The following is a 13,486-nucleotide window of genomic DNA, read 5'->3' as shown; positions in this document are numbered from 1 at the left end:
TTTTCCACCTTTTCATTCCAGCACAAGGATGCAGGAATATTCAGCCTTGGAATATCTATAGACTAATCTGTGGGGAATGAATAAAAGCATAAGAATGGAGGGAGTAGGGAAGCTAATCAGAGGGTTTTTGAGTTTTTCTCAAATACATTTCTCTTTGGAATATAACTGGCTTTTTCTTTTCCCTAGTGATGGTTCAGTTCTGGGATCATCATGCAGTGACTCTGTCCTGTCGTGGCCACTTCTGCAGAAAACTTCCACCATCAAGCACAAGGTACAAAATTACTGCATATTAATTTAAGCTCTCACTTAGGTATGATTTTTAACTTTTCATTTCAGGATGAAAGGGTAGCCTTTTGTTTACTAAAATGACATACACTTTCAGATGGCATCTCTGTATAATTTTGCTTTCACTTCCTTAGTGAAATTTCTTCTACCAAATAGTTGGTGTAAGAGAACCAAATAAAATATCCTGTTGGCGTACTCAATTTCTGTCAGGTGTCATCTCTTACTGAATAGTGAAAGATGATGCCTGAGGCGTTCTTTCATTTTCATGGTGGTTTGGGGCTTTCGTGGCCATTTATTTTTCTGACCAATTTATGTCCTGGTTTTATTTATTATTTTATTTATTTTAAAAAAAGATTTTATTTATTCATTTGAGACAGAGAGAGAGAGAGAGAGACAAAGAGAGAAAGAGAAAGAGAAAGAAAAAGCATGAGCAGGGGAGAGAGGCAGAGGGAGAGGAGAAGCAGACTCCCCGCTGACCAGGGAGCCGATGTCCGGGCTCCATCCCAGGACCCTGGGATCATGACCTGAGCCAAAGGTAGACACTTAACTATCTGAGCCACCCAGGAGCCCCTATATCTCCATTTTAGTTCGTACTTTCATTTCCTTTGGTTAAAATCAGATTATTACAAAATTTCCCCTGTTCCAACTGGGAAATTCAGGAATGGTGTCCTGCCAATGCTGGGTTAGGTGGTAATGAGCAGAGGAAATAGACTTTTTAATTATTTGATTTTATCAAATTTCTCGATAATTAAGATGTATTTCAAACACATAGAACATTTCAAAGAATGTTATAGAAAATGTAACCCTTTTGTTTTACTTGCTTTAAATAAAAATAAAAAGAAATAAAACTTTATAAAGTTGAGACAGCCCTGGGTAGATTTCCCTAATCTAACTTTCCCTCCCTCTCCTGAGATAAACCCAAGTTAGTACTGATCATCCCAAATTTTTACACAATAACTAAAACAGCATGTATCCATAAACAATACATAACACCATTCTGCGTATTTTCTAGATTTAAGTAAATACTATTATATTATATATATCATTCAGTAACTTTCTTTATTCGTTCAACTCTGCTTTAGAAATTAGTCCATGAGGATACATGTGATTCTAGTTCATTCATCTTAACAGTTGTATAGTGCTTCATTGAATAAATATATTAAAATTTATCATTTCCTTCTGGTAGACATTTAGGTTAAATGAAGTTTTAATAAACATTACATGTACATACTTTTTCGTTTCCATGGGAAAAAGTATCTCTAGGAATAGCTGAATATTTTCATCTTAACTGTGTAAGATATTGCTAAATTGTTCTGTAAAGTGGATATGCCAATTTATCTTCCCATCCCTGGATAGAAGTTTTGTATTTCTCCACTTCCACACCAAATAATAGGCTTTTGAAATTTTTTACTGAATTGGTGATTGTGAAATGATATCTCCTTGAGGTTTTTAGCTTGTGTTTTCTCGATTACTGATGAGGATATGTACCTATTTTATTTCTGTTGATCATGTGGGTTCCCTCCTTTGTGAATTCTTATTCATTTCTTTGCTGCTTTTCTGTTGAATAATTTGTATTTTTCTCTACATGTGTTCTGGACATGCATGAGTTACAAATATCTTCTTGCAGATTGTAGCTTTTAAAAGAAATTTTTTTGTTTATGGTGTCTTGTTAACAGAAGTTTCTATTTTAATGTAATCAGATGTATCAGTCTTTTCATTTGTGGTTGGCACTTTTTGTATTTTGCTTAAGAAATATTTCCATACAATATCATATTTGCCCATTTTTATTTTTTAAAATTTCAAATTAATAAACTTTATTTTTTTAGACCAGTTTTAAGGCTCACAGCAAAATTGAGTGGGAAGTACCAGAATTCCCCATATATACCCCTTGTCCTCACACGTGTACAACCTCCTTGACTATCCTGCACTAGAGCAGTGCATTTATTCCAATCAATTAACCTATATTAACACAGTTATCACCCAAAGTTCTTAGTTTACATTAGGGTTCACTCTTTTTCTGTTCATTAGTTTTCACTTGGTGTTGTACATTTTATGGATGACAAATGTATAATAACATGTATCCATCATGTACGATCATACACAATAGTTTCACTGCCTTAAAAATCCTGTGTGCTCTGCATATTCATCCCTCCCTCCACCCTAATCCTGGCAAACGGTGATCTTACTGTCTCCATAGTTTTATCTTTTCCAGAAGGTTACATAGTTAGAATCATTCAGTGTGTAGCCTTTTCAGATTGGTTTCTTTCACTTAGTTTTGTGCATTTAAGTTTTTTTCTGTGTCTTTTCATGGCTGGGTAGCTCATTTCTTTTTAGCACTGAAATGAATATTCCATTGCCTGGATGTACCACAGTTTATCCATTCACTTACTGGTGGACGTCTTAGTTGCTTCCAAGTTTTGGCAATGGTGAATAAATATGGATAGAGTTATTTTCATGTGAATACAAGTGTTCAGTTCATTTAGGTAAATACCAAGGAGTGTGACTGCAGGATTATATAGTAAGAGGATGTTTACTTTTATCAGAAAACACCAAAACGTCTGTGGCTGTACCATTTTGCTTCCTACCAGCAGTGAATGTTGCTCCACGTCCTCACAAGCATTTGGTGTTGTCAGTGTTTTGTATTTGACCATTCTAATAGGCGTGTAATGGTATGTTATTGTTATTTCAATTTGTAATTGCCTAGTGACATATGACATTGAATATCTTTTCATACAGTTACTTTCCATCTGCATATCTTCTTTGATGAAGTGTCTGTTCAGGTCTTTTGACCATTTTTTAATTGGGTTGTTTTCTTATTGTTGAGTTTTAAGACTTCTTTGTATATTTTGAGTAGCAGTCTTTTATTAAATGTGTCTTTTGCAAATATTTAAAAAAATCCCCCAAGAGTGTGTTGCTATTAGAGAGAAAACAATGACTATAGCAAGAGAATATGAACAATCAACAATGCTCATGTTGGAGAGAGTCCAGGTAGATCAGTGTTTCCCAAAATGCAGAGCATATACCACAGGTATGGTCATTGTAGCCTTCAGATGACTCCAGCCAGTGTCATTGTCTGAACTTAGCCACAAGGAAGATTCTGAGTGAGAACCACCAAGTCCAGTCCAATCAGTGCCTACAACCATGACACATAATAATAATAATACTAGTATTATTGTATCAATGTTCATTTTTTAAAACTCATTGATTATATTATGGTTTTATAAGAAATTAACATTAGGAGAAATTTGGTGAATGGTATATAAAAATTCTCTGTGCAGTTTTTGCAACTTTAGCAAGCATGAGGTGATTTCAGATTAAAACCTTTAAAAATGAGATACAATAATAAATGTTGTTTTATGTCACTAAGATTGGTTTATTTCACAGCAATAGACAACCACAGCACAAAGGTAAAGTATTGTCACCTGAAGTTCATGGGACTGGAGATGGAGATGGACTTATTTTAAATTAACTTTTAACTTGAAATCATCTTACGCTTACTGAAAGTTACAAAAAGAGAGAGCTTTTATATACTATTAACCCAGCTTCCGCTAATGTTAACATCTTGCATAATCACAATAAAATTAAGGACAGCAAAAAAATAAACATTTATACAATAATGTCATTAACTAATCTAGAGACTTTGTATTTTCCCAGTTGTACCACTAATGCTGCTTTTCTAGTCCAAGATTTAATCCGGAGTCCCACTTTACCTTAAGTTGTTTTATTTTGTTAGCCTTCTCAACTCATATTATAATTCTTCTGTCTTTGTTTCTCTTTTATGACCTTGACATTTTGAAGAGCAGGAACCAGTTATTTTATAGAATGTCACTTGATTTGGGTTTATCTGATGTTTCCTCATAATTAAATTCAAGTTATGCATTTTTTGGTGAGAATATCGCAGAAGCAATGTTGAAATCTCTTCAGTATATCATATCAGGAGGTATAGTATTAAGACATGTCTTAATTCATGAGTTCTTATGCAATTCCAACTTTCATCGCTTGTTTAAGATAGGAGCCACCATATTTCTTCACCGTAAGGTTTTTTTTTTTCATTTGTAATTAATAAGTGTCTTGTGAGGAGATATTTTGCAATGATGCAAATATCCTGTTTCTTATCATATTTTTACATATTAATTTTAGCATCCATCTGTGACTCTTGCCTGCAATAGCTATTATGTGGTGTTTGCCTAAGAGTGATTTTCTATCTCCTTCATTCCATCTACAGCTATCAGTTAGAATTTGACTGTAATAAAAGCCATCCCTTCTCATTTATATACTTATTCAATTATTTGTTTATATCACTATTAACTATGGATTATAATCCAATATATCAATTATGTCATTGTTGAGACTGACCCAGATTTGGCCACCAAAATTCTTCAAATTGTTCTTTAATATGTTCTCATCATTTTCTAGCATTTCCTTTCCTTTTGGTACCACAAGGTATTCCAGAATTGTCTCATATTTTTCCTACATTGGCCCTGGAATCCACTCTTCCTCTGAGAGTTCTGTTTTTTTTTTTTTTTTTTTTTTTTTTCCACTGGAGGAAAGTATTTAGAAACTTAAGATTTGGGAGCTAGATAGTCTCATTACTACTGGACTAGTATTGCTACCTAGGTTTTCTCAGTGGACATACCAGGGCAATATATGTATATAAACTAACCTATGCATATGGACATACCTGTATTTATTTCTATATCTATTCATAGTTATATTAAAAATTGATAAGATACCTTTGATTCTAATCTACCACCATAGATTTCACTCTAGCCTTCTTTCTTTATTTGTAACTCATTCTTCTAACCGAAAACTCACTCTCGTTTCCACAATACCTTTACATACAAAAATGGACTTTTTAAAATTTTTTAATTTAATTTTTCTTTTTTAGAGAGGGAGAGAGAGAATACATATGAATGGGGGGGTAAAGGGAGAGGGAGAATCTTAAGCAGGCTTAACACACAGCAGGAGATCATGACCTGAGCCAAAATCTAGAGTCAGACACCCAACTGACTGAGCTACCCAAGTGCCCTGAAAAGTGACTTTCATAGCCCCCCCTCCCTACTTCTCACTTCAACTACTTTCTTGGCATTTCAGATCTTATGAAGGTAAGTTCGTCAATAGGGACAAATGGAGAGTACCAGTTCTGTAGAGTTATGCAGTTAGTGCACAGGGGATCAGGGTTGATAAGCAAACACAGACATTTAATTAATGTTTTTAAGTAACTCCATTTTACTAGGCTAATTTCATATTGGTTTAAGAAAATCAATCATTTAATGGATTTTGTTGAGTGCAATGCTAACACCCTTCATCAGGATTTACAATAAAAATAGCAAACTGAGACTGAATATATCTGGTAATATATGTCAGACATGTCCCAGAAACTGAAAACAAACAAAATTAATATTATGCATTATTTTAATTTTGTAAAGGATGTTGAAATACTCTTTCTGTGAATGATGCCATACAAAACTAGTTTGCACTGTTCTGGTTATATAGTGACAAGAATAAATGAATATCAATTAGACATTTGTTTTTCAGTTATTTTAAGCTTAAAATGTTAGCTCTATCGTTTGAATAATGTATGTACCTATTTTAACTAATAGTCTTATTTTTTCAGCTACTTAGTTTAGAAATGATAATTTAGCTTTAAAGCATGTTTTGATTTGCAAATTTGTTACTCAATCTCTTTTCTTATAAATAGATTTCTAAATATCTGTAACTTTAGAAATAAAGTACTTGTATTATGTTCATGAAAGTCCTCATCAGTGAGTTGGATATCTTGCATGATTTGTTTTTTAAATATAGAAACAACAGTTGCCATGGCAAGTGTGAATTTTAGACTCAATATTCACATGAAGATTGTCTTAGAAACTGTCATCAAACACATATAGGGTAAATGTTGAACAAATTGTACCAGCTTTTTGCTGACTATCAAAGTCTGCACAAGAGAACCTGAGACTTAGAGTAACGAATTTAAATTTAATTCTGAGGAGTGATTTTCTTATAGTGAGAACTGTTAAACCCTCAGATATTCTCTTGAAGGCGGGGATTTAGAATTTATTCTCTCAAGGTCCTTACAAGCTAATAAATTTCTATTTCCAAGATAGTTTAGGTGTGATCTCACTTTAATGTAGAGACACAGCCTTAAAAGTCTCCCAAAGGTTGCATTCTAGCCTTAAGATTCGAAGAAGAATGCCATTTGCATGTCGAATTTGCATTGGAATGGGACCTAGGAGGCTTTCTAGTTCTACCTGTCCACTGAGAAATGACATCTAGAGAAATGATGTGAGAGAGCTCATGTGTGCCTACCTGTGCATTAATAGGTTTGGACCTGAACTCCCTCAGTACAGTGGAGTAACAGAGCTTTTGTGTAGTATGCTACATTCAGATTTTTTTTTTTTTTTGGTGTATATTTTATTATTATAACAACACGGTGAAGCAAAGAACATACTATTTCTTTGATACCTTCACGGAAACTGAGGAACAGATATTTTAGAGTACTTGCCTAAGGTCAAGAAGCAGAGTTAGGACTTGAATGTATGACATGGCCATTGCTGTTTCCATTTACCTGCTGTCTTTTGTTTGTAAATATTTGGAATCAAATGTAAAAACGAGGCAGAAACAAAAATTCTCTGTGCGTGGAGGCAGACAAAGACATACATGTTGGGGATAAGAGGCACCAGGTTTCCGTGGCTGACCAGCACTTCTCTCAGTGTCCTCTGATAGCACTGTTCTATGAGATGATGATAGGTGTTACACTGTATTAGGGCTTGGTTCAGCCTGGAGTAACAGAAAAAACAAAATAACAGTCTGTATACAAAATCAAAGATTATTTCTCTCTCACTTAAAGGAGTTGGAGGTTAGGTACTCTATGGCTCATGAGGTGCTCCACAATGATCAAGGAGCCAGGTTCTTGCTGTCTTGCAGCTTTCTTGCCTTTAGTGAACATTCTACAGGTTCAACTACTACAGCTGAAACCATCATTGTGCATTCTGGCTGGCCAAAAGGAGGAAAGGAGTGGTACAAAAAAGGAGTGCTTCTTGCCTTTTAGGCTATTTCTAGGTTGTCACTCGTATCATTTCCAATTATATCTCATTGGTTAGAACTTAGTTGTGTGGCCAAGACCAGCAGTTAAGGGGAGCTGGAAATCTAACCTTTTGGCTAAGTAGCAGCGTGCCCAGCTAAAGCTGCAGTGGGCTAAAAAGGGAAAAGGGACGGGTGGATATGATAATTGGCTGTATTGATGACTGCTACGTACATCCATAAAAGTGGGCTCAGCTTTAAAAAAAAAATAAAGGAATTTTGTAGTCAAGCCTCAGAAGTGCAAGGTTAAATAAGTTAAGCAGATCTCTTTAACACCAGGGGTGAGCAGAGATGCTAATGAGCATTGTAACAATCTAAGTTGAGATATAGCATGTAGAGTTCTCACACTTATTTGACCTTAGAACTCTTGACTCGTGGAACATCTGCTGGGATTAATGGTCCACAGAGTATACTGTGAGGAAATGCTGCTCTAAACTGTTGAATCCACGATGAGTAATTCCTCTCTGTTGACTGCTGCCAAGTACTGACTGAACAAAGCATTGTGCCTCCTCTGATTTACTTAACTTGATTTTATTCTGTGTGTAAGTCAGGGATATGGGGAAGCATACACAATAAGCATGACTGTGGAACAATTTGCAAATATAAAGGATTATAGAAATGCCAAGTAATTAGACATTAAAGAGGAAATTCTTAAATTTCTGCCTAAAAACTATGTCAAGCAATTTTCAGGTAGTTAATTCAGTGTTCTCTAATACCTCTATTAAGGGAGAGGGTGCTTGTGAATAACACAATAATAATAGCTACCACTTGTTCAAACACACCGGGAACCTGGGGTACAGCAGCTGGGGTACCTGCCCTGGACTGTGGACACTCCCATGGCTCTGGACCAAGCACCTCAAGTACATCTTTAACTTTACCTGACAATCATGCTGTCTTTGCCTAGTTCGTTCACTCTCCCACTTTCTCTCTCCTCTAACTTCCAGCTTCTTCTCCCTTATCCTCACTTTCTGCATATGACCTGTTTCCTACCTCACTGTGTGCTTACAAGCACTCAGAGGAACTTTTGCAGACTCTCCCATGCTACTTGCCCAACAGCTATTTTATCTGTATACTTTATTTTCTTACCTGTTACCCGGAAGAACTACACACATCTCATTCTAATGTCAGTCTCTCCCCTTGGGCGCTAGATTTCATCTCTTTGGCATAGTCAAGAGCGTTATCCCCATTGTTTTTACCTCTATCCCCCACATCACCAGTATTTTTTTCGCTTTCTACTCGGCTGTCCCATTAGCCCATAAACCTTCTCCCCTGCCCCCATTTTTAAAAAAGAGAGACCGTATGATAATTGTCTTTCTCTGATTGGCTTATTTCACTCAGTATAATACCCTCTAGTTTCAGCCATATTGATATAAATGGTAAGATTTCATCCTTTTTGATGGGTGAGTAATATTCCTGTGTGTGTGTGTGTGTGTGTGTGTGTGTGTGTGTGTGTACACACACTACCTCTTCTTTATCCATTCATCTGTCGATGGACATCTGGGTTCTTTCCATAGTTTAGCTATTGTGGACATTGCTGCTATGAACATTGGGGTATCCTTTGGGTAAATACCTAGTGGTGCAATTGATGGGTCACAGAGTAGCTGTATTTTTAACTTCTTGAGGAACCTCCATACTGTTTGCCACAGTGGTTGTACCAGCTTGGGAACAGCAACAGTGTAAGAGGGCTTCCCTTTCTTGGCATCCTTACCAACATTTGTTGTTTCCTGACTTGTTAATTTTAGTCATTCTGACTGGTGTGAGGCCGTATCTCATCGTGGTTTTGATTTGTATTTCCCTGATGCTGAATGATGTTGAGCATTTTTTCATGTGTCTGTTGGCCATTTGTATGTCTTCTTTGGAGAAATGTCTGTTCATGCCTTCTGCCCATTTCTTGAATGGATTATTTGTTTTTTGAGTGTTGAGTTTGGTAAGTTCTTTATAGATCTTGGATACTAGCCCTTTATCTGATATGTGGAATTTAAGAAACAAAACAGAGGATCATAGGGGAAGGGATGGAAAAATAAAATAAGACGAAATCATAGAGGGAGACAAACCATAAGAGACTCTTAACTGTAGAAACAAACAGGATCGCTGGAGGGAAGGTGGTGGAGGGGATGGGGAAATGGGGATGGGCTTTAAAGAGGGCATGTGAGGTGATGAGCACTGGGTGTTATATGCAACTGATGAATTGCTGAACTCTACATCTGAAATGAATGATAGACTATTTGTTAACTAATTGAATTTAAATAAAATAGTAAAAAATAAAAAAGAGAAGAATATTTTCTTTTGACTTCATTTTTCAGTGCTCCAATTTATAATAAATTTCTTGCTGCTTTCAAGTTTTCTCTTTTCTTCATATTTAGCCTCTCTAGTCAGGCTTTTGCTTCTACCACTACCCTGAAAGTGCTCTTGTCTAGGTCCCCAGTGATCGTCATGTTGCTAAAGCCAATGGCCAATTCTCAGGCCTCATCCTTCTTGCTCAGCAGTATTTGGCAAAGTAGATTGCCCTCCTCCACACACTTTCTTCATTTGCTCCTAGGACATTACTCTTCTAGTTTCCTTTCTATACCACTGGGCATTTTTCTGATTGAAAAATGTAGTACATTAGTCATTCAGCATACCAAAATGGAATCTCGATCTAGTCTTTGGAAGTCTCTAGGAGGTTTCAAAAGCAAAAACAGGGTGATTCAAAGTAGGTTGCTTAGATTCTTGAATTAGAGTCATCAGGTGTAATGTAGAAGGGTTTGGACTGCATGGTCTTGAAGTTATCTTGCACTGCTCTCATTCTTAGAAAATACTTTATGATCTAAAGTGAACCAGATAAAGAGACAAAAAACCCCAGTCTTCTATTGTATAATCCATTCTAACCACATTGGGGCCTTGGGTTAATCTCATAGTTCTTTTGAGCCTTAGTCATCTCATCTGTTACATGGGGAATAATATCTTTCCTGCTCTTCTAAAAAATTGTTATAAATATCAAAACAAATTGTATTTTGTGTATGAATTTACTTCAAGAATGCTGCAACACTATGTGATAAAGAAGGGGATGGGTACATTGTTTTAAAAGCACAGCGGAGTATTTTGATATAAAAATTTTATGATGTGACATTCATTCCCTGTGCTAGTCTTTTCCATTACAGAAAATGCTAACTTCATTTTCAGTTGCTCAGGCCAACCCAATCTTGGGATGATGCATTTCTTTTCTGTTCCTCTTAAAGTCAAACATATTAGAAAACACTTGAATTTCTACCTTCAAAATCTGCCTGGCAGTCCAATCACTTCCTACCACTTTCTCCCAACTTGTCACCATCTTTCTGATACATACTACTACGGTCTTTCACCAGGATTGTTGCAAGAGCTCCCTGAACTCTGGCTTTTGTACTTAGCTCAGGTAATCCATTCTCTACGCATCAGCCACAGTGGGGCTACTATAGTATTTAGATATTATGTCACCTCTCACTCAAGACCCTGCATGGGCTTTCAATTTCACTCAAAATAAAAGACAGTTTCCTAATAATGACCTACCAGAGCACACTCCACTCTTCCTTACCTCTCTGAACACATCTCTTGCTGACTTTACACAGTCTGTTTCTTCTGCCTTGAGCGCTTATTTCTCAAATTTCCACATGATTAATTCTCTCCCCTCCAAAATTTGTGCTCAGATATCATTTTCTCAATAAATCCTACTTTGGCCTCCCTATGTAAAATCGCAGTCTGTTCCACCATTGTGACTCTTCTAATCCCCCTCCCTAATTTTTACTTTTCTGTATCATCATCATCCTCTAACATACTATACCATATACATATTTATTATATTTATTATTTATTGTCTCCCTTTCCCAGCTGAATAATGCAGGGGTTTTTGTCTTTTTCTTTTCCACTAATGTATTCCAGGCACTCAAGAGAGTACGTGGTATGTTGTTGGCATTCAATAGTTCTTAAGTGTTAAATGATTGAGTTCTGAGGGCATTACTGCTAAGTGGGTATTATATCTGTTTTGTAGCTATGTAAACTGATATGTGGAAAAGCCAAATAACTTGTCTAACACCACACAGTGGGGAAACCGCATGGCCTGGATTTAGGCCACAGTTTTTGCATTGTACCACTATCATGTTTTATTTTGTATGGTGATTCTGATTGCTCTGTCCAGAGCCAGAGGATGAGAATGTTTCAAAGGAGGGGAATGTCAGTGGGCTCAAAAGCTTTCAGAAATGCCAGAAAGGAGGGAGATTAAGAAAAAAGGCTACGGTTCTTTGTAACTAGATGATCATGAGTTTTGTAAAAGCTGTTTCAGTAGCATTGGAGCCAAAATCAAAGAGCAGTGGATGAGAGAGTGAATAGAAAGTAAGTAAAAGGAGAGAGGGAATAATTATGACTCTTCAAAAATTCTGGGCATGAGAAGAAAAGATTGTAGTTGCATGGAAACAAAAAAGTTCTTTTTTAGGATGAGTAAGACTTGAGCGTATTCATAGGAAGAGGGAAAGGAGGTTAAAGACAGGTAAAATATAGGTATAAGTATAGAGGTAAATAGAAGGACTCCTTTCTAGGAAGAGCCAACTTAGTGGGTAAAGTGACACATGGACATACATGGAATTTCCTGGCCAGGTGGCTGTGGCTGTGCTGTGAGGCACGGGGTCTGTGGTAAAGCAGGTGTTAAATTATCCCTCCACTTCACTTTTCCTTGTCCCTTCAAAGAAACTGTTCCCATTTTCCTAAGATGTTTTTCCTACAAGTTAGTACTTTGGTCAGTCTTCCTGCCTCAGTTCCAGATAGCACTGTCTTCTCGCTCTGAAGCAGGTGACATTATCTTTGAGGGAAAAGAGTAGCCAGCAGCACAAGCTTTTTCAACTCATCTCCTCACTTCTGATCTCATTTGCATTATCACGACTTTCCCTCCTTTCCCTCCATCTCAATGGAAAGGCATCCCTGTTTTTCCCCAAGGTTAAAATGTTAAGTCTAAGATCATCATCTGTCCTTAAATGTATTTTTTATAAATTTTTCTTTTATTCTGAAACTACTTGTCAGGGTTTTTTTTTTTTTTTTTTTTAAGTATCTCTACACCCAGTAAGGGGCTTGAACTCATAACCCCTGAGATCAAGAGTCACTTGCTCCACTGACTGAGCCAGTCAGGCACCTGCATCAGTTCTTTATCTGTACTGATAAACAACATCTGTATATAGAATATTCCCTCTGTATATCACTTTTCTGAACTTTCTACCTGAATGTAATGATTTCCTTTATTAAACCAACATGTATTTAACTATTGTTAAACCAACATGTATTTAATGGACCACACTGGATATTATTACATTTGACATTGGAAAAACCTAAGATAAGTATCTTCAGGCATAAAGACTGAGGAAGATAGAAACATAAATAGATTATAATACCATGTAGTAAGTATAATAGTGCAGACTTTTCACAGTCAAATGGACATCTCTTCCCATGGGATGCTCTTCCTATAATTTCTTTTTGAGTGACACAGATTTCTTTGTTCTCCTAAGCTCATTTGAGTTGGGTTTCTGTGGCTTGGAGAAAAAGAATATTGATTAATAGACTCAAGTCATCTAACTCAGTAATTGTCAGAGGAGGCTTCCAGGAAAGCTTTGTGGAAGAAGTAATGAGTGAAGTGAGTAATTATTAAATGAGTAAGAATCAGGCTGTAGTGAGAGGAAGTAAGGGGACAAAGGTGGGTATGAGGAGGCAGTTGGGGTAGAAGAGATGGCACCAATAGGAGCTCTGACGGGAGACACAGCTTAGTGGGTGTGTAGGGAAATGTCATTTGGTATCTCTGGAGAGGGAACTACATGGCAGGAAATAGCAGGTGAAAAGAATGGAGAAACGGCCAGGGATCAGAACATAGAGTATCTCAATAGGTCACGAGTGACTTTGGACGTTGTCTTAGGTAATGGGGAGCCAAGTAGGTGAGTCACATGACCCAGTTTGGCTCCTGGTAGGATGGATATAAAGAGGACAAGTCTTGAAACATGTTATCTTCAATCTTGAACCCATTTTCTGATTGCCAGTCCCCCTACACTTCCCATTGCTTCTTCTTCTTCTTTTTTTTTTTTTTAAGTAAGAGAGCATTTGTGGCTTGCTGCTGCTTAAAGATGTTGAC

At 36.6% G+C, this 13,486-nt stretch overlaps 1 protein-coding gene across 3 annotated transcripts in view; it reads left to right on the top strand.

Moving 5' to 3' along the window:
• The window catches only part of NSUN3 (NOP2/Sun RNA methyltransferase 3), a 449,969-nt gene that overhangs the window by 114,007 nt on the left and 322,476 nt on the right, over positions 1 to 13,486 (top strand). For all 3 annotated transcript variants that reach the window (XR_007188714.2, XR_008957257.1, XM_044381248.3), the window contains exon 6: positions 187 to 271. Coding sequence is in view for 1 of the 3 variants with exons in the window: in XM_044381248.3 (XP_044237183.1) it covers positions 187 to 271 (85 nt within the window). In the remaining 2 variants the exon portion in view is untranslated. The remainder of the gene's footprint in view (positions 1 to 186; positions 272 to 13,486) is intronic.

Source organism: Ursus arctos, unplaced genomic scaffold, assembly GCF_023065955.2.
Source record: "Ursus arctos isolate Adak ecotype North America unplaced genomic scaffold, UrsArc2.0 scaffold_4, whole genome shotgun sequence".
Classification (NCBI taxonomy): Eukaryota; Metazoa; Chordata; class Mammalia; order Carnivora; family Ursidae; genus Ursus; species Ursus arctos.
This window is presented reverse-complemented; position numbering and strand designations above follow the sequence as displayed.